Source organism: Balaenoptera physalus (assembly GCF_965194825.1).
Source record: "Balaenoptera physalus genome assembly, chromosome: 16".
NCBI classification, from domain to species: domain Eukaryota; kingdom Metazoa; phylum Chordata; class Mammalia; order Artiodactyla; family Balaenopteridae; genus Balaenoptera; species Balaenoptera physalus.
In genome coordinates, this window is record NC_138898.1 from 91,606,343 (window position 1) to 91,631,944 (window position 25,602).

General features: G+C 59.0%; 1 protein-coding gene across 6 annotated transcripts in view; it reads left to right on the top strand.

Moving 5' to 3' along the window:
• MAD1L1 (mitotic arrest deficient 1 like 1) overlaps positions 1–25,602 on the top strand; it is a 331,750-nt gene that overhangs the window by 135,230 nt on the left and 170,918 nt on the right. For 5 of the 6 annotated variants that reach the window (XM_082430575.1, XM_082430571.1, XM_082430573.1 and 2 more), the window contains one exon: positions 24,503–24,647. In XM_082430575.1, the coding sequence (XP_082286701.1) occupies positions 24,503–24,647 (145 nt within the window). Of the gene's footprint in view, positions 1–16,149; positions 16,221–24,502; positions 24,648–25,602 lie in introns of those variants that run through there. The other variant, XM_082430576.1, reaches the window with a different exon arrangement.

The window sequence follows — 25,602 nt, forward strand, 5'->3', positions numbered from 1 at the left end:
GTCACCCGCTGCAGCAGAGGGAACGCACGGGACACGGACACAGAGGCAGGCAGGCGGCGGGCGCAATGGCCAGCACTTAGAGAAAGTCTTCTTTCTGTTTTCTCAGTGAAGTACAAGCAAGACTGACCAGCTGAGCCTGAGGTTGGTGAAGGCAGAATGACGTGAAGTAGTTGTCAGAGGTGGAGGGGACCAGGGGGTGCAGTGTGGTGGCCACTAGGGATTGCTCTCCTGAGTTTAGGGGTGGGCCAGCCGGCCTGGTGGTGTGTCTTTCCTCAGTGACAGTCGTCTGCGCTGGTGGAGCAGATTCGTCAGCTGACTGCAATGGCCAGGACTCGGGACGTGAAGATGTGTGTAGAGGGGCGATTGTTAGGGTCGACTTGGGGGTGGGGGTGAGAGGGCGAGGAGGAAGTGGAGTCGGTGGTCTGTGGGGTGCAGGGCCCGAAGGACGGGACCACAGCAGAGCCGCAGTTCCTGGACAGAGTCAGACCCACTGCCCAGGTCTGGGGCAGGCACGGGGCGGGGAGGGGCAGGAGCTGGAAAGGCAGATACCAGGGGTCGTCTTTCTGACTATTGAGATCGGCAAGGTTGTGAGGTAGGTGTGCCAGGGAACGGCAGTGAAGCAGGAGCTAAAATTGTAGGGAATTAGGCCAAATCTTGCTGGTTCTCAAAGCTTATCCAGTCCTGCACCACTTCGGCTTCCGCCGCCACCACCCTGACTTCTTACTGTTGGTATTTTACTGGCCGCCTTCTTCTTTTTTTTTTTAATTTTAATTTTAATTAATTAACTTATTGGCTGCGTTGGGTCTTCATTGCTGCACGCGGGTTTTCTCTAGTTGCAGCGAGCAGGGGTTACTCTTCGTTGCGGTGCGCAGGCTTCTCATTGCGGTGGCTTCTCTTGTTGCGGAGCACGGGCTCTAGGCGTGTGGGCTTCAGTAGTTGTGGCTCGCGGGCTCAGTAGTTGTGGCTGGCGGGCTCTAGAGTTCAGGCTTAGTAGTAGTGTGGCGCACGGGCTTAGTTGCTCCACGGCATGTGAGATCTTCCCGGACCGGGGCTCGAACCCGTGTGCCCTGCATTGGCAGGCGGATTCTTAACCACTGCACCACCAGGGAAGTCCCCTGGCCTTCTAATGGGTGTCTCTAGTTACGTCCTGGCGACACCCCTCCCGCCCCCCAACAGCATTCCACGTGGCAGTAAAACATCAGCCAGGTCAAGGGCTTTTGCTGAAAACCCTCAAGTGGCTGCCCATCAGAGAGAAAGCTAAACTCTTCACAGGGAGGGGCCTATAGCGCCCGTTGTTTCCACCCCACCCCTGCCGTGTTTTCCCCCTCATCCTGCCCCTGCTGCTCATACACTTGCAGGCCATGCGCCTACCCCAGGGCCTTTGCACCTGCTGCCCCTCTTTCTGGAGCACTCGTTGTTCAGGTATCTCAGCAGCACACTCCCTAACGTGTCTTTATGTTTTTTCATAAATGTGACCTTACTGGCCGCCGTGTCTCCCAGTACAGGTCTGTCCCTACCCTCTGCCTTGCTGTTCTCCGTTTCAGTCAGGCCTGGCCAGTGCATCCCCTCTCTCCTCTCGCTTGAGTGGACGGGGCTCAGGGCAGTGTGTTGTGACTAGTACCTACACGGTGTGTGGTCAGTGGCGCCCACTGAGGGCGTGGCTCAGTGGCACAGGGAGGGCTGCCGTGCAGCATCTGGAGGGTCCTTCGCCCTCACTGACGGGGCGGGCCCTGCGGGGTCCCCTTTGAGGCTGCCGTGCTCACATGGCTCCGAACGGCAACTCCAGGTGGCTGTGAGCTTGCGTGTCTGCCACCTCCTGCCCAGCGCTGCCCTCCTGGCTTTAGATGCTCCTTGAGTCCCGCATTTAGGGATCATCTCTTCCAACGTGGCACTTATGTTTTGTGTCGGTTCCATTTGTACCATTTGTCTTTCCAAGTTGCTTTCACGTCTCTGGGAGCAGTTTCTGGACATCCAGCGGCGACCTGACGTCTCCAGCTGATGGAGGTCTTCTCGGGTGTGCCCCGCCCCGCCCCCACTGGGGCCAGTCAGCATCCCGAGTGTCTCTTGCAGGGCGCGTGCTGCTTCCTGTGATTAGCTTACTGTCCTGTGTGTGCAGGGCCCCCGTCCTTGCTGTGAGGGGGAGGGGCAGAGGCTCTGACGGATGGGTGTTGTTCTCCCCGCGGGTCGGCCTGTCTGCTTGCCCATGTGCTGGACCTGGCACTTCCACACCTGGGAGGAAGGAGGGAGGAGGCGAAGGAGAGGCCAGCATTTTATTTGGTTAACTTTTTAAAAAATTCTCAGTACCAAAAAAAATACGTTTTCATTTAGAGCATTTGACAAAGTAGAAGGAAAAACCAGAACAGATGAGAATAAAGGTTTCCCATAATCCCCTGCCCAGTGAAAGCCACTGGGCCTGTGTTGGCTGGCTCAGATTCTTCCTGACGTTGATATGTATGTAAAATACGTGCTTTCCTCGATGCGGGTTTTAGGGGAATGTAACACTATGTGCACCGTTTGGTTTGGGTCTTTCTTATGTTTAAGCTTCTGTGACCTTCTTCTGTGTTAAGTGTTCCTTTAAAACATAACTTTTGGGCTGTGAACTACTTTCTTTATGAATACTTTATTTAGCCAAGCTCTCGTTAGATATTCGTTTTCATCCTTTTTATTCATTAGTCTAAATAATGCTCTGGTTGATACACGTGCCCCCAAGTCCTTGTTTGCAGCCCCTTATTATTCCTTTAGGAGAAATACTTAGAAGTGGAATTGTCCAGAAAGTACGCTCATTTTAGAAGCCAACAATTTTTGAGCATTTATTTTGGGCCATGTGCTTTTATATACACATTATCTGGTTTAATACTTAAAAAGGCCCTTTGATCTTCTAGAATAAAATACAGGAGAAAATCTGTGTGATCTTAGGTTTGACAATAATTTTTTTAGATATAACACCAAAAGCACAATTCATAAAAGCAGAAAATTGATAACTTTGCCTCAGCCCGTGCGGCAGGAGGGTCTGACGGAAGCAGGCACTGGGCCGGGCCGGGCCCGGTCCACGTGGGCTGGGGTCTGCTTCCATCGAGAGGAGCCCCGCAGCATCTCAGGCCAAGCTCCAGGGAAGGGGCGGGTGACTGAGCCTGGCGGACGCCACTTCTACGGCCTGGTCAGAGCGATGTGGCCTTTCAGTTGGTTGGGCGACTGCTGCTGGAAATGCCTGTCAGTGTTTATTTGTAAGTAGTGCCTGGTGGAGGGGTCACTGGCGTGCAGTGCGGTGCTGACACCTCAGGGTGCAGCCCTTTGGCGCTCTGCCTGCGACACGGCCGTGTCAGGAGAAGCGGCGCCCTCTCTGCCCCCGCCAGAGGCGGCCACCCTCCGCCCTCTTACCGGACGTGAGTCTCGCTGGCTCTAGGACGTGACTGTGCCCTTAGGTGCAACCACAGCCACGGCCACAGCTGCTGACGCCACAGCAACACGGCTGGACCTTCGGGATGCTGAGCGAAGGTGCCAAGTGCAGGAGACGCCCGTCTGCTCTCCCGTTACTGCGGAGCGGGGTTTGGGGTTCTAACGCGGCTCAACTGTCCCTTCTCCCGGTTCGTGTTTGGGCGGTACCCAGTGTTGACTCTCAGGTATAAAGCTAAGAACATCCCTGTACACGTCTGTTGGAGGACGTGCGTGCTTCTGTATCTTGAGCACACCCGAGGCCCGGCCCGGCCGCACGTCCATCTTGATGAGAAGCCGCCGGTTGCCCGTCCACCAGCCCCAAGGGTTCCGGAGCTCGCGTCCCTGCAGCGTGTGGGATTGTCTTCCAGCCCCCGGGCAGGTGTCCAGTGGTGTCTCCGTGCGATTTTCCCACGCATTTTCCTATTAACTGATCACGCCAAGCACCTTTTTATGTGCTTGTTGGGCATTCAGATCACGGCTTTTGTGAAGTGCTCTCAGTCTAGCTGTTAATTACATATTTTTCTGTCTATTCGTTCATAATCTTTATCCATTTATTCTGTCTTTTTAAAAATTAATTTTTAGAGAGGCTTTTAATAGCTTAAGGAAATTAGCCCTTTGTCTGAAAATATGGTTTCCCAGTTTGACATTTCCCCTCTATTTGGTTATAAATTTTTTCTTCCAGACATTCATTTTTAATTTTTTTCTAGTTGAATACATGAGCCTCTTCTCTTAGTGCTTCTATTTTGTTTTTGTATGAATGTGGAAGAGACTTCCTCTTTCCTAAGTCATCAGAATTTTCTCCTGTACTGTCCTCCTTCATGATTTTATGTTTTATGTCTAAAACCTTTGATCCACCGAGACTGTCTTTTGACAGGAGCCATGAAGTAGGGTTTCACTTTGTTTTTTCCGGAGAGCTTCCCAGTGGTCCTGATGGGATTTTATAAATAACAAGTCTCCTTTCTAAGCCATTTCCTACATGTATTTGAGTCTGCATTAGGATTTTCAGTTCCATTTCACTATTTTGACGTGTGATAACACCACCATGCTTTAGTTATTGTAGCTACAGCTGTTTTAATTACCCAGGCTGCCAGGTCCTTCTTTCTACGTTTCAAACATACTGAGTCCGCCCAGAGCCGGCGCGGGCCGGTGCTCGCTCGCCGTCAGCAGGTGGGCCTGAGGGCCGCCCCCTCCCCTCAGAGAACAGAGGGCGGCGCAATCGTCGTCCGCGCAATCGTCGTCCGTGGCGGTGGGCAGCCTGGTGGGGCTCAGGTTCCTTCACTTCCTTTCCTCGGGCTCCATCACGGGACAGAGTGAGGGCCGCACTGAGCGGTGTGACTCCTTGGAGACCCCCGGCGGCCTCTGGCATCCTCGTGCGTCAGCCCCCCAGCCTCTGCGGCCGAGAGGGCAGGAGTGGACTCGCTCCCGTCTCCCTGTGGGCGTTCCCAGTGGGCAGGGGCATATGTGCATGTGCACCACGCTGGGTCAGGTCCCCAGGGCTTCAGAAGCACACTGGCTGAAGTGGGGGCACGGCGTCCTGGCATCTCGGTGCCCCTCCCAGGGCACCCACCCACCCTAGGAAGCCTGACAGCGGCCACTGCTGCCAGTGTGTGCTCTCAGTGGCGTTCCCTCTTTCCAGTGCTGAGGAGGCCCCTCTCAGCCTGCTGTCCACAGGTCTGAGTGGCCTGGGCCCTGGGGGCAGGCAGCTGGCAGAGGCTGGCGGGCGCACCGCCCTCTCCTGCTGCAGCACACGTCCTGTGCATCTCCTGGCCCTCGGGTGCTCTGGTCTCTTGGTCGGACGTCTGTTTGGCTCTTTGTTCGTTCAGAAGGGATCTGCTGCCCCTCCTGGGTGCTGGGTGCTCTGCCGGGACCTTGTGTGGCCATTGCCCTCCTGCACACAGCGTCTGATGGGACAGAGACGGTGGCGCGTTGCATGGCGTGCTGTGGCGGAAGGAAGCTGAGGCGCTCCGGCGGCGTCTGCGCCTGGAGGGGGGCTGGGCAGGAGGCAGGGTCACGCGGGGAGGCGTCTCTCAGAGGAGACCTGAAGGGACAGTGGAAGGTGCGGCGGAGAGACCAGTAGGGAAGAGCAGGGAGGCCCTGGAGGTGGGGTCTGTGCCCTCCTGAGGGAGGCTCAGTCTGGGGGAGCGGCCGCTTGGTGACTGTGCCCCCAGCTGACTTTCCTCCTCCCCTCCACACTCAGCCGTGGGCGGTCCAGGCTGGCAGCAGGCCAGGGGGAGGCCTGCGGGGCGGGGCAGGTGTGGTGCAGCCTGCCTAGGCCGGCCCTTCTGATTGCTGCCCGGAAGCTGGGGTGCAGTTGGGATCTTCCTCCTGTAAGATGCCTCCCAAGCACTTCATATTATCATTTAAATGGGGCCTTTTCTGCTCCTGTGATGAAGCGTGGGCTCAGCCCGAGCCCGGCTCCTGGCTTGTGTGGCTTCGGGATGCTAATCGCATAGACAGATGGCCACCTGGAAATCCATTTCCTCTGAAGAATCTGTGTGGAGAGAAGCACTTTTCTTTGCCACCGGCCTGTTTTCTGCTCTTGCTGAGTACTCTTTGCCCGCTGGGATTGCTGAGCGGGGTGGTAGGCTCCTTCTGAAAGCCGGCGGCCCTGTGTGCGTGGGAGGGGCTCCTGGGGAAGGGGGCTGACGCACCGCTTTCACCTGGGCGGCTCTTCCTCAGCATTTGCGGGGCACCCGCAGGGTATAAGCGCAGACGGTGCCGCACTGTCCTCCCAGAATCACAGGAAAGAAACCCTGCTTTGTTGTCTCCACTCCCGTGGGCTGCGTCCCCCGGGGGGCATGTGCGCCCCAAGCCCCACACAGGCCAGCGCCTCTGGGTCTTTGCCCCACCCCACCCCCCGCCCCCGCCACGAAGGTGGATCCTCTTTCTGAGTCAGACTTTTCTGGGAAATCAAAGTAGAGCCCCGGCATCAGCGGGCTGGGTAGTTTTCAGTGAGGAGCCAACGTGCCGACGAGGAAGGCCTCTTCCCTGGATTATCTGAACATTGCTTCGTTTCCGCCACGCCCACAGGTGTGGATTCACATCAACAGGTGTGGTTCACATCCACCTACTCTGAATGCAGAGCTGCGATGGGTCCTTTGTGTACCTCATCTCCTTGAGTTTGTGTAAGAAGCTCATGAGGTAGGGATTTCTGTCCCGATTTGTAGGCGAGGACATTTAGGCATGGAGACACCTGTAGAACGCTCCACTCAACAGCCAAATGCACGTTCTTCTCCAGCTCACGGGGAACGTTGTCCGGGGCAGATCGTATGTCAGGCCACGAAATATGCCTCATTTAAAATGTTCAGAAGCATACAAAGTATGTTCTCCTACCACAGTGGAATAAAATCGACAGACTTTTAGCTAGACTAACCAAACAAACGTGAGAGACGTCTCTTATTAGTAAAATCAGGAATGGAAGTGGCCTTATATAAACATGAAGAACTATGTTAAGAGAATGTTATGAACTATTGTTTGCCAACAAAGTAGGTAATCTGGATGAAATGGACAAATTCCTAGAAATGCACAAAGTATCCAAACTGACTCAAAAGAAATGGAAAATCTGAATAGACCTATAATAGGTCATTAGCCACCAAAATATTTCCAACAAAGCTTCACCTTGAATTTTACCTTGCATTTATAGAAGGAATTAACACCAAAAAATAGAAGAGGAGGAATCACTTCTGAATTTATTTTACAGTGCTGAGATAACTTCAAAAGAATAAATGTGGGACTTCCCTGGTGGCGCAGTGGTTGGGAGTCCACCTCCCAATGCAGGGGACGCGGGTTCGAGCCCTGGTCCGGGAAGATCCCACATGCCGCAGAGCAACTAACCCTGTGCGCCACAACTGCTGAGCCTGCGTGCCCCCAACTCCTGAAGCCCGTGTGCCTAGAGCCCGTGCTTCACAACAAGAGAAGCCACCGAAATGAGAGGCCCATGCACTGCAATGAAGAGCGGCCCCCACTAGCCGCAACTAGAGAAAGCCCGTGCGCAACAATGAAGACCCAACGCAGCCAAAAATAAATAAATCAATTAATTAATTAAAAAGAATAAATTTGGATCCCTGCCTTAAACTGTATGCAAAAATTAACTCAGGTGGATCAAAGACCCAGATGCAAGAACTAAAACTCTAAAGCTCTGCGAAGAAACATTGGTGTCAGAGATCTTTGTGACCTTGGGTTAGGGGGTAATGGTTTCTTAAATATGATACCAAGCAAAAATATACACAAGTATCTTTATGCACAAGCAAAAAAAAAAGATTAGTAAAATGGACTTCATTGAAATAGAAAACTTAAATTCATCAAAGGACCCCATCAAGAAATTGAAAAGTCAACCCACATAAGGGAGAAAATATTTGCAAAGTATCTGATAATGGTCTGGTATCCAGAATATATAAAGAATTCTCACAATGGAACATCAAGAAAACAACCCGATTAAAAACATGGACAAAGTACTTGAATAGACATGTCTTCAAAAAAAATAAAAGAGTGGCCGATAAGGACATGAAAAGATGCTCAGTATCACTAGTCCTTAGAGAAATGGGGCTCAAAGCCATGAGATATCACCTCTCACCCCTTAGGGTGACTGCTTTCAAAATCATAGAAAACAAGTGTTGGTGAGGGGGTAGAGATTGCCACCCTTGTGCATGGCTGGTGGGGTGCAAAATGTGTGGGTGCTGTGGAAGCCAGGGTGGCTGGAGCAGATGTCTGCACACCCACACTCTCAGCAGCATTATTCACAGTAGTCGAGAGCTGGAGGCAGCCCAGTGTCCCTTGAGAGGTGAGGGTGAGTGGACAAATAAAACGTGGTCCCTCCGCGCGGTGGGTGAGTGGACAAAACGTGGTCCCTCCGCGCGGTGGGTGAGTGGACAAATAAAACGTGGTCCCTCCGCGCGGTGGGTGAGTGGACAAATAAAACGTGGTCCCTCCGCGCGGTGGGTGAGTGGACAAATAAAACGTGGTCCCTCCGCGCGGTGGGTGAGTGGACAAATAAAACGTGGTACCTCCACACAGTGGAATATCACTTATCCTTTAAAAGAAAGGCAATTCAGACACGTGCTGCAGCATGGATGAACCTTGAAGACATGATGCTCAGTGAAATGAACCAGTCAGAAAAGGACAGACATGATCTCACTTCTGTGAGGTCCCTAGAGGAGTCCAGTCCATACAGACAAAGCGCGAGGGTGGGTGCCGGGGGCTGGGGCTCAGGGGGAGGTAGTGCGTAATGGGGACAGCATTTCAGTTTGGGGGAGTTGAGTTCTCAGGTGGATGGCGGTGATGGTTGTGCAGCAGTGTGAATGTACTAATGCCACTTGTTTGGATGTTTAGAAATGGTTAAAATTTTATGTTATGTGTATTTCACCACAAAAAGGGCAAAGGACTTAAGTAGACATTGCTACAAATGTTTAAGAAGCACACGAAGAACATTAAAACTACAGTGAGATACCCCTTTGTACCCACTGGGATGGCTAGCAGGATAATGATATGTCATACATAACAATAAAGTTGCCCGTATAATTATATGCCATCGTACAATACTGTTTGTAATAATAATTTTAAAGATGGAAAATAAAGAGTATTGGGTGAGGATGTGGAGAAATTGGAACCCTCACAGATTACTGGTAGGAATGTAAAATGGTACAGCCACTGTGGGAAACAGTCTAGCAGTTCCTCAGAAGGTTAAACGCAGAGTTAATATGACCCAGCAGTTCCACTCCTAGTTATGTACCCAGGAGAACTGAGAACATATGTTCACACAAAAACCTGCGTTTGAGTGTTCATAGCACCATTATTCACAACAGCCAAAAGATGGAAAGAATCCAAATGCCCAGCAGCCGATGAATAAACAAGTTGTGGTCCATCCATCCAGTGGCATATTACTCATCCACAAAAGAAATGAAGCAGTGGTACATGGTCAAGTAGGGTGAACCTTGGAAACATTATGCTAATTGAAAGAAGCCAGTCGGAGAGGGCCACGTAGTGTATGATTCCAGTAAGACGAAATGTCCAAAGTGGGCAAATTCCTAGGCACAGAAAGCAGGTTGGTCGGGGCCAGCCGCTGCGGGGGGTGGGAACGGAGAGTGACTGCTGATGGGGCAGACAGGGCCTCTGTCTGCGGTGATGGAAATCTTCTTGAATTAGTGTCGATGTTTGGACAGTGTTGCACATATACTGAAAAACGACTGAATTGTTCACTTTAAAATGGTATAACGGTAAATGTTATCTCAATTTTGTCTCAATTAAAAATGAGTCAGTTCTTCAACAAATGGTTTGTAATGTTAGCGCCTGAGAACCAAGTGAGGCTCAATGAGAAGGCGCCCTCAGAGTAACCTCATTTCCTTCAGTGTGAATGGGGCGGGGGGCAGGGGCGGGCTGGCGCCCAGGAGGTCCTCTGGCCCCAGGCACGCGGCGGGCGTCGACAGCAGTCTGAGCTCCGCTGGGGCACTCAGGCCGCCCGCTCGGGCTCCACCAGGCTCCTTCCCTCCCGTGTGAGCCGGCTTCTCAGTCGCCATTTCTCCCTGCCATCTCCCACTTGTGCAATTTACTGTAAAGAGGTCATTTCAGAGAAAGTGGTCTTTCAGTCAGAAGCTCTCAGTATCTGATACGCGGGGTCACGTTCATGATGAACCCAGGGCCACACAGGAAGCCAGCGAGGGGATTATCTTGTCTGGGGCGGGTCTCTGATAGGGAACAGGTCTCGTCGTTTAAGCGGTCTGTGGGCAAGGCGAGGCTGGGCGTCTGAGCAGGTAGGGGGTTTCAACCCTCCGTGTGCGCTTGGTGGCACTGGCTTGTCTCCTTCCCAGCTCTGGGGCAGCCGGCCTGAGGCTCCACGTGGCCTCGTGCTGTCGGGGCCGAACCCCGTGAGTGAGGAGGACATCCGGGGGACCCGCTGGGGGTGAAGCCGCACACACGGTGGAGGGTGGGCAGCTGGCAGAGCCCGGGCGGCCCGCACCCCCGGCACGTCCCAGGACACTGTCTGTCCTGCGTGAGCTCCTTGAAGCCGGTCACCACTGTCTCCTTTGCCTGGATTGGTGACTGACACACAGGAGGCGCTCGATTCGCATTGATTGATTGGCCACGTAAGCAGGGAACCCGTGGCTGCGAACGTGAGCCGGTGCTCGTGACCAGCGTAGGGTCATGACGGAGAGACCTGAGCTCGAGCTCTCACTGCCTCACTGACTTGCCTCCAGAACCCGGGCGTCCCGTGTCCAGCGGGGATGACGACGGGACTTACTTAGCTTGTCCAGGTGGGCAGCGTTAAACAGGTGTGTGTGTATCCGGGGGAGGATGGCGGTGTTTGCTGGATGCTGCCGGCCCCGGCGGCGACCCAGTGAAGGTCTCTCGTCCCATCTCCCAAGGGTCCCAGCGTGCATCCCACCCTTGCCGGGTCCTGCTTGTGTGTTTGGGCTCCTCCTCTTTCTTCTCTGAGTCTGGCGGTGGCATTGGTGGCTTCCCGCGTCACCTGGGGTCCGACAACAGGAAGCCGGGGCGCACCTGTTCGCAGGCGTGGGGTACATTCCGGTGTCCTGTTCTCAGAAAGCGATGCACCGGTGAGCGGGAGGGTGAGCGGCCACGACAGTGGCTCGGGACGTCTGCTGTCCGTGCTGCGTTTGCTGTGCCTGATCTGCTCGCCGGCAGGCGGGCCGTCCTGGTATCAGCGCCGCAGCGGCCCCGGCAGCCGCGCACACGGCCCTCTCCGCGGCTCTGTTTGCGGGGAGACACCGCCCACGGACGCCGCTGGAGACGGCGCTGCCTTCCCGCTTGTCACCGTGCCCGGCTTGCCTGGGGACCCGAGGCTGCTCCCGGGACCTGAAGGTCACGGGCTCCTCCTCCGCGCTTGGCGGTGGGACCATGTGACATGTTTGGCGCTGCTGTGGCCGTCCCCACGGCTGGCTAGGCTCCTTTTCTCCTCCAGGAATTTCAGAGAAGTAAATCAGTATTCGTAATCACAGCAGACCTTTGTTTTCTATGCCCTCTATTCACACACTTCCAGACTTGTTCTCTGAATTGTCGACCAGAGTCTTCTGAACATCGTTGAATTTTCACAGCTGCTCTGTTACTCCTGTCCTGCCCAGCACCGTTCACTCAAAACGCCCTGTTGGATGTACAGACTTACCAACTTGCGAAGAGAAGTAGGATCACCGCGTGGATGTCAGTGTCCCTGACGTGTTCTTTCCCCGAAGTCGGGTCTGCGTGGAAAACCAGACCTCAGCTGGTTTGGGGTCCTCGTGGAGTCACTAGGCTGGGGATGGGGACCCCCGCCTTCCTGTTCTTGGCCCCACCCCGTGCACTCCCGGGTCCAGGCCTCCAACCCCCGCGCGACCTGGCTGACTGGTGGGCGGGTGGGTGTGGGTGGGCCTGCCTCTCCGGCCCCGTTAGCCTTGGTGTGGGTTTCGCCCTGTGCTGGAGTCTTCATGGTTTTCCTGTTGCCTTTTCTTGAACCCCGTTTGGTGTTTGCTTCGTACCATAAACTGGCCATTTCAGCGGGGAGGCGCCCCCCTCAGCATCGCCACCTCCCTTGTGCTCGTCCCCCCTTCAGACTTGACACCCACTCTTGGCGCTCGCCCGGGGCCCCTGGGTGACACCTCTTCCAGGAAGCACCCCGTGCCCTTCCCGCCTGACCTCCCTTCCCACTCCTGGGGCCACAGCCTTGCCTTGTCACTAAATAAACTGCAGAGATTTCCTGGAACCCCCGGCAGCAGTCCATAAGAAGGTACCCACAGCCAGTTGAGAGGTGATCCACGAAAATTACTGGAAGATTGGACGCGGAGGGCCTGCCATACGTCGGAGAGTCTCTTAGTTTCTTAACAAAGTGCCTTTTTCTGAGGAATCTTGAGGAGAAACTGTCAGTGTCCTCGGGTCCCCGTTCCGCACTGGCAAGCGGTGGAGGGCGGACGTGAGCCCAGCTGCGGCTGCCGCCTCTGCGGCCCCGGCCACAGCCGCCCCCGATGGCCGCCACCACCCAGACCCGCTTTGGCGCGCCTGGCGGCACGCGCGAGCTGAGGTCGGGAGCCTGGCCCCCGGCCCCCCCTGCGGTGTGAGCGGAGCAGTGCGCGTGCTCCAGCTCCCCGACAGGACCCGCCCTGCCTCGTAACGGTCGTTTCTGTCTTAGTCGCTCTTAAAGTTCAAGAGGAAATAAACCGAGGAGAGCTGGCCCTTCTCCAGGCAAGTGTCAGCCCCCCGGGGCCCCCGCGCCTGTGGGGACGAAGTGGGATCAGTGCGTGAGCAGCTCTGTGGACACGGCAAGGCTGAGTGGATGCTTGACTGAAACGATGCAGGAGGCACTGGTAACTTAAGTTTCCTCCTTCACTCTCACGCTTCCAGCGCGGAAGTGCCTTAGAGGTGCTGGTGGGAGCGGCAGCGTTCAGAGGGCGTGTGGCCGTGCTGGCCTGGCGTCACCTGCGTGGAGGCTGGCTCCTCCGCCGGGGGGGTCCCCACGGCTGCGCGCCTGGCGGAGGCTCCTCTTCCGGCGGGGACAGCGGAGCCGCGGGACGTAGTGGATGGCAGCGTCCCGGGAGGGCGCCTCACCCAGCGGCCTGTTGACTTCTTGTGCTCTGGTTGAGGACAGCAACGTCGATGGGAAAGTAAACAGGCGGAATGGGCTTAGTTACCCAGGAGAAGGACCGTCGCGGGGACAGGTGTGGCTCGAAGGCGTGGAGGGCGCTGCTGGTGAAGGTCTGCACGCTGGGACCCTCAGCGCCAGTGTTGCTGTTTGGGCTCTCGGGCGACTCGGGGGGACGGGGTGAACTTGGGCCGTCTCACCTTTACCGCTGGCCGAGTTCACAGGCGCCGTTGGAACTCTCCCACCCGTGCCACCCCTGCGGCCTGGTCCTGCCCTTTGACCTCCTGCCCTTGGGCCGGGCGGTGCTCAGCTCTGTGCCCGCCCGGCTTGGCTGTCCTTCTGAGGCAGCCATGCTCCTTCCCTTCCCTACAGCTTCCTGCATCCGCCGTGCCGTGTTTTATTCTTCTCCTGTGCTGGATGGTGAATTCCTTGAGGACAGAAGATGTGATCTTGTAAAAATCTTTTTCTTTTTGTCTTGTTTTTATATCCAGCTAAGCCCAACGCTGGATCCACAGGGCGCTCAGGAGAGCAAAGGCCTGAGCCCCAGCATGTCAGCCTGCCCTCGCCCGGCTCCTGGGCGCTCGCCGGTCCCTGCTCCGGGCAGATCGAGGACATGCAGGGTGTAGTTCGTTTGCTTTTCTCACCCTGTAGAGTCTGATTTTTGGTGATCATTCCGTATCTAAAGGGCTGCGTTTGAGCTTGAGGTTTGGTTCCGTGCCCCTGGGGGGAGGTAGATGTGAAGTCTAGCACCGACGGAGGGCCCTCCACGGCACGTGCATGGCAGCGTCACCCCACCCCGCCCGCGTGTGGGGACCACCTCCAGGAGTCCTCAGGGCTACTTCCGCCACGTGCTCCCAGCCGCGGGGCTCTCCTTGGTCTCTCGGGGCGATGCAGTGGTGGAAGGTCCTGACCTGGGGTTGTGACGGGGACCCCACCCGGAGCTGGGCCATCAGAAGTCACAGGTGTGCCCCGCGGTGGGACCTACTGTGTGTCCCTGCCACCACCCGCCCCCCCTCGGGCACCTCTCGTTGGCACCGAGCGCAATGGTCAAGGCCCTTTGTGTCCGCGTCCCCCCGCGGGGAAGGGGCTGCTGTGCTGCCTTGCACTCGTGCAGCTGGAGCTGCGGGCTCCGGGGCACCGTGTCCACGTGCTGCTCTCGCTGCCACGTCCCCTTCCGTGTCCCTCCTGTGGGCTGTCTGCGCTTCGTGGGTGTGGAAGTCCAGGCCTCCAGAGGGGCAGGGCTCTGAGGGCTGGGCCTGGAGCCGACGTATCCTCGCTGCCGGTCTGCTGCTTTCTCGTCAACACCACGACTGGCCAGGTGTAAAGGCAGACACTTCTGGAGGCCCCAGACAGCCCACCTCTTGTTTTTTGACCCTGCCTGCCTTGGAGCGCAGACCGCATTCTGGCTTAGTGTTTGGTACTTGGGGCTCAGTACCTAGTACCGGTGGCTCAGTGCTTGGTCCCTGAGGTGGACTGCTTAGTACTGGGTACCCAGGGTTTAGCGCTCAGGACTTGAGGCTTGGTATTCAGTGACGCTACCTGGACCGGGCCCTGGCGCGTCCCTCCGGAGCTGTTTTAAGCACGTGTTTAGCCACGTTACCCTGTTACGGGGCTGCTCTGGGTGTTTGAAGCTTGTTTACTTCTTCGCATCCTGACCTCGTCTGTCCCAGACCTCTTTGCACCCCTCGGGACCCCTCAGTGAGGTGCACGTGAATGCCCCCGGCGTGCCCCTTCCTCTCCCTTGGTGGAGGTGGTTGACCCCGGCCTGCACCCCGTGCTCCTGACTCCCTGGGGGTGGGTGTGGGTCTGCCTTGAGGCGTTTGCCGTCCTTGACCCAGGCAGGGAGACGGGGGGTCTGGAAGGACAGAGACGGCTGTGCTGCGGGGGCAGCCCGACCCTCAGCATCATCGGCCACGTGGAGCTCTGCGACCCTGGGACGGCCACTTAGCTGCCACCCAGCTGAAGGAGGAGGGGGAGTCGGATGGGACATGGGGAAGAACACCGGGCCTGCTGCTCTGCGGGCTCTCCCCCGCCGCCCTCGTGCCCACGCAGCCTGGCTTCAGAACCACCCTGGGCAGGTCCACGGAGGCCGCTGCCACAGGGGGCCTGGAGGCTGTGGCATCTGTTCAGACCAGAAACAGGAGGATCGCTGGGCTCCGGATGTGAGCGGGTGGGGCACAGTGTGAGGGGACGGTGCATCGGGTGGCGCTTGTCTCGTTGGTAAGGGGTCCCGTGTCAGCAGCGCCCAGGGCCAGCCAGGCTGCTACGAGCTTCTGTGCCGCTAGCTCCACTTGGCGGGGCGGGGAGGGGACCGACCGCCAGTGGGCGGAGGCCTTTCCGGACCTTACATCAGGCAGAGCGCAGTGACAGGCAGCCTGTCTCTGTAAAGGACCCGCCGGTAGTAAATAGTTCTGCCTTTTCAGGCCACAGAATCTCTGTCACAGGAAAGCAGCCGCAGATGTCACGTGAGGAGCGGGTCGGGCCGCGTTCCAGCCAAACTGTATTTCCAGAGCAGGTGGCGGACAGTTTGCCGAGCGCGGTGTAGAAGGTCCCTCTCCCTGGGTCCGGCTTGGCTGTCCCGTCTGCGGGCCGTGTGCCGGACCCGCATCCTCAGGGACGCTGTGGGGCTTAGTGAGATGGTGCACGTGAGAGGTCAGAAGGTCCCCTCCGTTGCATGGGGCGTCTGCGCCACCTGAGCGCCGGGTCACCTTAGTTACCCGTCCACCGTCTTCCCCCCGGGTTGTGCTGAGAGCTGGAGCTCGAGGGTCCAGGGCAGCTGCTCTGCAGGATCTGAGGGGCCGACTTGCCCTCTGCTCCCTGCCGTGCCTGTGTCCTGAGTCCCGGGGGCCCCCTGGGGTGGGCTGAGGGCATCCTGCTGTGAGCCTGGCAGCCGGCACTGGGGAGCTGCAGCCGGCCTCGCTTGGGCTCCTCACCCCGGAATTTGGAGTCAGCCCCACCCACCCGTGCGGTTACAGGTTGGTAACGGATCAGCAAAATTGGATTATTCGTTATGGTTGGGCTTGAATTGAAATTGCAAAGGGTAGTTTGCCTCCTCACATTTCAAGGTCAGATGAGAGTATTTACTGTGTGGCCTCTGTTTATCTGGGAATGCAGATTGAATTTGGCAATTCGAATCGATGAGAAGTTCAGAGTTGGGCGGAGGAGAGATGGCGGGGAGGCCGGCTGCAGCTCCCCAGCCTGCCCCTCGCCGTTCCTTTGATTGGTAATTACTTCATCCTTTGCCTTTTTCATTCTCTCGTTTTGTTTCCACTGTTTGGATTTCTTATTTTTTTCTGAGAAATGTGTAATGACACTTGGAGGCATTTAGGATTGGAATTAGATGCTGTACGTGAAGACGGCTGTGTGCCACGCCGGGCCTGGGCGTCGGGGGTGACGGGGCGAGGCTCACGGCTCCTCTCCTAGGTGGCTGCTCCTGAGTCTGAGCGGGACCCAGAACGGAGGGGCTGCCCACCTCCCGCCCTCCTGTCTCCCCGGTCCCCTTCCTCCTCCCCACACACGCCGAAGCTACCCCTTGACCAGACTGACGGAGCCCAGGGTCCCATTGCTGCGCCCAAGACCTGATCTCAGCCTTTGGTCCAGGCTGGCCGTGCGGTGAGAGGGTGCCCACGTGTGTAGTCGGGGCTCTGGTCTGAATAAGAGCCTGGCCTGTGTCCACCGGCTGTGTGTGCCCCGTCCGGGGATAGGGATATGGTAGCGATGCCCTTTCCTCTCGGGTTGTGTGGACACAGCAGGACCCAGGGGTGCACGAGCGTGCTGGGCACCGCGGAGCTCCCAGCTCCCGACCTCTGCTTTCTTCTTTGGTCCCGTGTGAAGCTTCAGAAAAGGAGACGGTGGTACGGATCTCAACCAGCTCTTTCAAGGCAGCCTCTCGCTGGACGCGGCTTCTCTGCTGAGCTGGGTGCAGATGGTGGGGCCTCCCGCTGCGCCCCGTTAAGGCAGCAGCACGGGGGCTCCACCGTGTGCACACTTGGCACGTGCTTTGCGCTCTGCACGTGCCTTGTGAGTGTCCCCGCCACCCCGTTAGGCAGAGAGCAGTGGCTTCCCTCTTATCGCTGAGGAAATGGAGGTTCAGAGAGTTTTCTGCAGCACCTGACCTCCGACGCTGAGGGACTCGTGCCCGGGGAATCAGGGCTGCGGTCACTCGTTCCCCTCCAGAAGCAGCGGTGGGTTTCCGCTCCCGCGATTGCGCTGCCCCTGGGGCATACCCAGGCTCTGCGTGGCAGGAACCTCTCTGGGCAGGGGCGTGGGAGCGGGAGCGGCGTGCCTCGGCGCCGACCCCCACCACCTGGGAGAGTCTTTTCGGAACCAGTACCTGGCTCCATCTGACCGTCCGCCCTTCCCTGCCGAGCTGCCACGTGGCTCCTGGCCAGGCCCGTGGACACGGCGGGCGTGGCTCCCTGCGGCTGAGTGAAGCTGGGTCTGGCCTTGGCCTGGGCTGTCCTTCGAATGCAGGAGGCTGTGGAGTGGCTAAAGGGGAGCCTCGTGACAGGTGAGGTTTGTATGTTCGGTCAGGAGGGGTGATGGGGGAGCAGGCAGCCGTGGGGGCCAGTGAGGAGGGGCGGCCTGGACCAGGTCTGGGGGTGCAGACGCGGGGAGCCTGTGCTCAGCGTGCGTGGGGCTGTCAGGTCTACAGAGCCCTGGTGGAAGGGAAGGGGGGCTGTCGAGGGTGAGTCCGGGGCTCAACGTGCACGGCTGTCAGCGGTGACGCCCTTGGGGGCAGGGGTGAGGGGAGTGGAGCGGGAGCAGACCCCCGGAGGTCGGGGGCATCCAGCCCTCCCTCCCTGGTGGGGTCCTGTCCTTCCCTCCGTGTGGAGCCCACTTCCGGGTTCCTTCAGTCCCACCTGTTTCCTGTGCTGATCTGGGTGGGTTCTCGTCGTCTCGAGACCCCATTCGCATACTGACCCTTCCTGGTCTGTATCTGCAGCAGCTCCCTTAGAGGGTCTTTGCTCCAGAAGCGGTTCTGTGCGGGTGGTGGCCCTGCCCACCCTGGCCCCTCTTGTCTGTGGCCCGTGCCCACCCTGGCCCCTCTTGTCTTTCCCGCAAATGCATCCTGCAAAGCGCCGAGATGAGGCACAGCTGGGCGAGCACACGGGTCCCGGCTGCGGGCGCCCTTGCTGCCGTTTTGGTGTTGCGCAGCTGCCCGGGCTGCCTTCAGGACCGGAACGTGGGGACCACCAGAGGGCCCGTGGGCTTCGTGCAGGATGGCGCGTGGGGCCTCTGCTCCCGCTGCTGGCACCATAGCCCCGCTTCCTTAGAAAACCACCAGGGCCTGCGCTCAGGGTGCTGGTGGAGAGAATTTGGGGAACCGAAGCCTTGATCGGAGGAAACGGGAGGTGCGCGTACGAGGGAGGCCGTGTGGCCCCCCCTTGCCGGTCAGCGTGTGGTCTGCTGCTTTGCGGTGTCCCTCCATCCACTGTTTCTCCGCCAGGCCATGGCTTCCAGAAGTAAGCGCCGAGTCTTAGCAGTGAGGAAGTCTGCGTTGCGTGGGCGCCCCCAGCAGTGCAGCGCCCCTGCCGGTTCCCTCCCGAGGAGGCGGCCAGCCCGTAGCTGAAGCCCTTCTGGCTGGAGGCCGGCCGCTCTCCAAGCAGCCCTTCCCGTCCTCGGGCAGCTCTGAGAGAGATTTCTCACTGGGATCTGGCCACCTGGAGGCCAGATGTGCGTCCTGTGTCCTCCGTGCCCCTGCCCTGTGTCCTCCGTGCCCCTGCCCTGTCCTTCACAGCCAGTGAGTCCCGAGCGTCCTCACCGTGCCCTTGGATGGCCTGGCACCCACGGCGCTGCACCCCCGGGGCTCCGTCTGGCCGGGTCTCATCCCTGCCGGCTTCTCCCCGCTTCGCCTGCTGCCACAGGGCGTCTTGGCAGCCCTGCCCATCGAGCTGGTGGTGACCTTGCTCTCAGCTGAAGCCCTGACCTCCGTTCGGTACGTGCTGCAGCTCAGTCGTGTCCCGAGTCCTGCACGCACGCCGCAGCCCCGTGTCGTGTCCCGAGTCCTGCACGCACGCCGCAGCCCCGTGTCGTGTCCCGAGTCCTGCACGCACGCCGCAGCCCCGTGTCGTGTCCTGAGTCCCGCACACACGCCGGCCACAGCCCCGTGTCGTGTCCCGAGTCCCGCACGCACGCCAGCCGCAGCCCCGTGTCGTGTCCCGAGTCCTGCACGCACGCCGGCCGCAGCCCCGTGTCGTGTCGGGTCAGCCGGCTCTTGCCCGCCCTTTTCTGCTCTGCCCTGTCCTTTCCACGGCCCTTCCTTTCGCTCTCTCCACAGGCGGGCGTGGAGAATTTTCAGTTTCGGAGGCTTCCCTGAGGAGCGGTGGTGGCACCAAGGCCCGCTGTCCTCCTCCTCCGGGTGGCTCTGTGGCCGGCCTCGAGCCCTCACGCCCCAGACAGACACACACACAGTGAGTCACCTACTTGGTGGTGGCTTGGCTTGTCCCGCCTGGTGGCCGGGGCACACGGGGCACCGAACTGGAGAGACTGGAGGTCGGGCGCCGTGTCCTGGTCGGGGCGGAGGGGCCTCGAGTCAGTGGCAGCCCCCGAGGCTTGATCACCTATCTGTGGGACGGGGACACTTGGAGAGCACGTGTGCGGTGGGTTTGATCTCTGCTCCTCAGAGCCCCAAGCGTAAGGAAGCCTTAGGGACTTTGCAGAAGTGTGAATTAAATTTTATTAATATCATCCTAGTTTCCTGCGAAGGTGTAGCCACCAGGAATCAGTGTGCACGTGCAGTCGTGTCCACATCTCAACCCGCAGGGCGCCGGGTGGGTAACCGCGGGCTCTCGGGGAAGTACTCTTGGGCAGTCGTCAGAAATAAAGGTCTTGCCTAATCCCGTGTGTCCGCGTGAACGTCTCAACCACATGTCACCGACCGCAGGTTTGCTCGCCTCAGAGCTGTTCTTGGTTTGAACGTGGGCCCGGCCGCGGCTGCCGGGTGTTTCCGCCCTCGTGCTGACCTTCCAGGCAAGACTGGGTGCCAGGCCCCCGGCCCACACCAGCTCGGAGCGAGGGCTCCGCACAGCGGGGCGGTCCTTCCTGGGGTCGGTTGCCCCGCCCCGTCCGCGTGCTTCCTAGAGGCGCTGGCCAGCCCTTTGGGCCTCCTGCCCCGCAGGCGAGTGTCACGGCACGCCCCTTGGCACGGGGATGCCGCGGTGGCGGCTGGAGCTGGGAGGAGGTGGATGTGGAGGGCGGGTGCGCCGTGGGGGGGCCGGGCGGAACCGCGCGCAGAGAGAGAAGGTCGTTCAGGTGTTGCCTGCGGCGTCACAGCGTGCGTGTCCTTTCATCCTTCCTTGAAAGTGGATCTCCTTGGGCTGGGGGTTTTCTGATGAAGACGACATTACAGTGGGCTGCAGCGGCCCGTCACAGCGCAGAGGGGTTCTCAAAAGCTCAGGCCTTCCTTCCTTCCTTCCGCAGACGCCAGCTCAGAAAGGTACTGATGGATGAACGTGCCGCCCTCTCCTCTGAGAACTGAGGGCCTCATTTTGAACTCCCAGAGGTTCACGGAAATGCCACTGACCTCGGGGTTCAACGTAAGCACGGAACCAGAGGTGTCATTTCTTACGGGTTTTCTCCTCTTTACTTCACAAGGAAGGCCGCGATTGAACGAGAGGGCGTTCCGCAGGGAAGAGGCGGCCGTGTGGTGCTGGCGCTCTGGGTCGGGCCTCCAGGGCTCGGGGACCCACAGGCCTCTGTTCGCAGAGCGGTGGCCGACGGGCCTGCGGCCCAGGCTGCAGGAGGCCCTCTCTGGAGAGGCTGCAGGTGTGCTCTCACCCCCCGGCACACGAGGACAGGGAGGGCCGCCCGTTGGCGGGTGTTGTGAAAAACCACTTTGGGACACTTCGGGGGGAGTTCTTGGAAACGTCAGAAAACCACACTCCTGTGGAAGACCAGGCCCTGTTTGCGCCAGTTCGTCCACCCCTTGTCCCCCGAGGCCCGGCTGTTCACGGCCCCTCCTCTCCCGCCCACCGGGACGTCCCCACCCTGCGGGGTCACCCCCTCGAGCGCACCCTGAGCTCTTGCCGCTCCCCCGAGAACCTGTAGACCAAAGCCAGCGCCTCCTGGGCCGCCCCCTGCACCTGCGTTGTTCTCAGAGGTCCTCGTCTCTGCTCGCCGCCTTTTCCCCTCTCGCTCTCTCCTGCCCTCTCCACGCGGCCCTTCTTGGTTGCTCTTCCTCCCCTTTCTGCCTGCGCCCTCTGGCCCCTCCTGGCCCCTGGCGCACGCCCAGCGGCTTCAGACCCCCTCGTGCTGCCCTCTGGGGCGGTGCGGCGCCCTCTCACGTGAACAGCGCCTCTGCCCTGCTCTGCTCTAGCCTCTGGGTCCTTCCCTGCTTTCCCTCCCTCCCGAGCTGGTCACGTATTCGCTGCTTCTCGTCCGTCTTCTGCCCGTGGCAGTCCTGTGCTCCAGCCTCCCTTTCCCAGCTCTGCTTCGCCAGCCGGCGGCCTTTGCAGTCCGCGCGGAGGGGCGCCGGGGGGAGAGACGCAAGGCCGTGGGGAGGGAGCCCCGTGCCCCGTCCTCCTCCCGGAAGAGGGGCTCCTGCCGCTTCCTTTCCTGCCGGTGGCGCTGGGGCAGCCCTTCCCCTCCCGGCAGCACCGACTCCGGCTGGCGCAGGCCCGACAGCAGCGGTGCCCCCGCAGAGGCGTGGGTCCCGCTGCTCCAGATGGAACGGTTTCAGGGGACCCCAGCGGCCCCCTGAAGTCATCCGGGCACCTCTTTCTCCTCTTCCCTTACCAGTGCGCCGCGCCGCGTGGGAAGCCTCTGCTCCGCAGAACGCACGGCGTCTCTCCCGAGACCCGCACCGGTCAGGACGAGAGCCTGGGGGCTGGGGCCCGTGGTGCCGCTTGACCCCTGCTGTCTCTCGGGGCTGGGCCAGTTTGTCGCCGGGCCTCAGGAGAGTCAGAGCCAGGCTGCGGCGGCCCAAGCAGCGCTCTGTGGGCAGTGCCAGCAGCACCGCCTCCTGTAAGCTGCCCAGGTTGGATTTTTAGGTCTCGTCCAGCTTTAAGAAAAACTGAGTACTGATGGAACGTTAGGCCTCATGGCAGGCCTTGGAACTCGGGGTGACACGGGGCTGGCGAGCCTGAGGATGGAGCGCCTCCACTGGAGACCCCAGGAGACCCCAGCCCGGGCCGAGTGCCACTCGGGCCAGCCTGCCAGGGGGCTGCCCTCCCAGAGCTGCTTGCTGGTGCCTGGGGTTGGGTGTCCTCTGCTTCATTGCCTCCCATCTTGGTTTCTTGAAAAGCATTTCACGTGGGGAGGGACAGGTGGTTTTTCTAAGCGGGCAGGAGCTGTGCCCACCTGGGCCAAGCCCCAAGCCCCGAAAGGCTCGGTCGTCTCCTGTGGGAGCTGCTGGACATGTGACTGGCGCTGTGTCCTGCACTTGACATACTTGTTCTTATGACATCTTGGGCCTGGTCTGGGGCCTCAGGCCCACCCGCGTTTTAGGGGCCCACACAGTGAGCTGGCGGTGACAGGCCAGGTGCAGGTGAGGTGTGCCCTGGGCCAGGCCCCAGGAGTCAGGGTCTCCAGCTCTCTGCAGGTGGACAGCAGTTCCCTGTGGCCTTCATACCTGCCCTTGGGGAGGAGGCCTCCAGACCTCTGTGTGGGGACACCGTGCTCCCGAAACCGTGGGTCTTGGGGTTCGTCAGTTCCCACCAGGGCTGTCCCCAGAAAGCTCGTGCTCAGAGCAGCCCCGTCCCCTGCAAGCTGGCGTTGGCTGCTGCCACCTGGCCTCGGCGGCTTGGACAAGGGAACCCGAGTTCCTCTACTTAAATCACACGGCGGAGCAGTGATTCAGAACGCTATGCACTTGCCCACCTGAAGTCAGTGATTCCAGAGTCGATTTCACGGTCCTTGACTATTAAATTGGCCTATGAATAGTTTTAAATTGAACTAGAACTCAAAATGGTCTCTTTAAACGTCTGTTTGAGTGAATACTTGTACTTGTTTTGTTTTATTCTATTTTACGTCTTTGGTTGCGAAGCACGTAGAGGAGGCAGGGGCCCTCGGCCAGCTGTGCAGGGGGACTCGCTCTTAGAGGAAGGCTTTCTGAGGCGGCTGCGAGGGGTGAGGCGCGGGGCCCCGGGTGAGAACGCTGCTCGGCTCTGAGACCAGGCGTTCTCTGCGTCTCTTACAAAGTCCCGCCCACGTTTACTCTCAAATTATAGTTAGCTGTTTAAAGAATCACACTAAATCACGATAAAAGATAAGCCCATACGCGCTCAGATGTGAGACAGAAACAATGAGCACAGCGGAGACCACTTCCAAAGAAAGCATCGCCGGCCGTCCCTGTGGATTAAGGGCTTCTTGAAATCGTGTAATCAAAGCAAAAAAGGAGATGACTCGACGCCAGGAATGATACAAGATGCAGGTGGTGTTGCCTGTAACCCCTCAGCTCCAACCTTTATATTTTCGAAGTCATCTCGTTGTCATTGGGCGTCACCCCAGCTAAATGTTACAAATAGCACCTTGTAATATAATCCTGATAAGCTCTCAAAAGAAAAATACAGAAGCAGAATATTAAAGGTTTGTCTTGGAAAGAAGTTTCCTCTGCTTGAAAGAATGGCGTGGACACGGCATGTTCGGCCCATGCTTCACGGTTCGCCCGCCCACCCGCCCGTGGGGTTAGCGCCTCCTTTTCCTGGGGCGTCCTCCCTCCCGGGAGCTCTCCTGATCACCGTCCCCCCAAAAAGCCGGGGGGTGTCTGTGGGTGGGCACCTCCCGTGTAGGTGGGGCAGGACGCGGGTTCCTGAAGCCTGTGTGGGAACAGGCCAGGGCAGAGGACGGTCCCTACAGGTTGTGAAGGACTGATGGAGTTTTGAGGGAAAGAGCGGCAAAGACCAAACTCTGAAGGTGCCCTGCCAGGAAGCTGGCATATGAGCCCATGGGTGCCCACCCGATCTGCAGTCTGAGGGACGGCTTGGTGGCACCGGAGGCTGCCCAGGCGAGAGGCTGTCACGGTAACCGGAGAGCAGCGTCAAGTGTGTGAACTGACGCAGGGCGCTGGCCGCGTGGAGGGAAGCGGGTGCCCCAGGGTCTGCCCCCTGCTGTCAGAGCTCTGCGGGGGCTCGACTCTGCAGGACGTCTGTGGAAGAGGCCCACCCTGGGCTGGTACTTGACGTCCCCGCGCCGCCGCACAGAGCTGCGCATCTGTGGCCGACTGCGGTTCGGATGGGAAGTGCCTGCCCTGGTAATTTAGCTCATTCAGAGGCGCCCTCCCGAAGCCCGCGCTGCTGGCAATTTTCCCCATTGTGTGTGGAGTTGAGCTTCCCTCCCCCGTGCCTTCCGTGTTCTGGGATCACCCTGGGCGTCTCTTTGAAATCCAGAAACTCCTGAAAGGCTTTAAGTAGCTATTCAGAAGTGAGGAAGTGACAGCGGGCTGGTTGCACGTGCGGCTCTATTTTGGGACCTGAGTGACGTGGGCCGTGCTGGGCCTGGGGGGGCCGTCGCTGGGTGTTGTCCTGGGGGCCAGGCCTCATCACTCTGCCCTTTTGCCTCTTGCAGTGCCCGGGGGCTGGAGAAGGCCCGGCTGCAGCTCCAGGAGGAGGTCCGCCAGCTCAGCAGCCAGCTGCTGGAGGAGAGGAAGAAGCGGGAGATGCATGAGGCCCTGGCCCGGCGGCTGCAGAAGCGGGTCCTGCTGCTGACGAAGGTACGGGGCGCCTGCCGCAGGGGGCCTGCCTTCCGGGCCAGCAGCTCCCAGCCCGTCCCTGCCGTGTCCACGCTTAGTCTTCTCTCCAGGCCCCCACGTTTGCCAGGGTCTTTGCCAAGTGCGGTGCACCCAGAACCACCAGTGACCTGTGTCCTCACTTCTCGATCAGTTAGACACACACGGCGCTGCCTGTGAGCCACGGCTCAGATCAGACTGAGCTCTCCTCTCAGCAAAGGAGAGCATCTTGGCGGTTTAGCCAGCCTGCGCATTTTTACCCTGTATTGCCAGGAGGGTTCTGAAATGCAGACCCTGGGTTTCCCTGCTGGGCCTCTCCTCCTTGTGAAGGGCAGAGCCCGGGGCCTTCATGCACCGACCTGGGGTATCGGGGTGTCAGCCCCGACCCCCTGTGTCTCACGGTGGGGTCAGCCCTCCCTCCGGCCTGGTGGGCAGGCGCAGCCTTTCCTTCCTTCGGAGCGCAGGGTAGACCGCAGTGGGAAACTGCCACCTGTGTGCAGGTGCACCGGGCGGGATGCGTTCCTGCTCCCAGCTCCGTCTGGGGGGCTGGGTTTTCACTCACTGTGCTGAGCCTGAGGGGCTCTGACGTCTGGCTCGATAAGCAGAGCTCGCTGGAGCATGAATTAAGGTTTTTGTGTGAGAGAGCATTATTTAAAATGTTGCCTTGGATGCTGAAATTTCAGAAGACAAGGAAGGAAAAAGGCAGAAACTGTCCCCAGATGCTCTCTGGGCGAGGGTCGGGGCTGTCCAGATGCTGGCGGACTCCTCCCACCTGCCCACAGGCTGATAGTGAGCTGCCAGGCGGGCGCGCTGACCTGGCGGGGCGGGGGCGGCGGGCTGGGGGCAGGGGCGTCCCCCTGGGAAGTTTCAGGAGTCAAGTCTGACAACTGTTTGCCTGTTTTGATCGTTTGATAAAAACCTGGGACCTCCCGGTTATGAA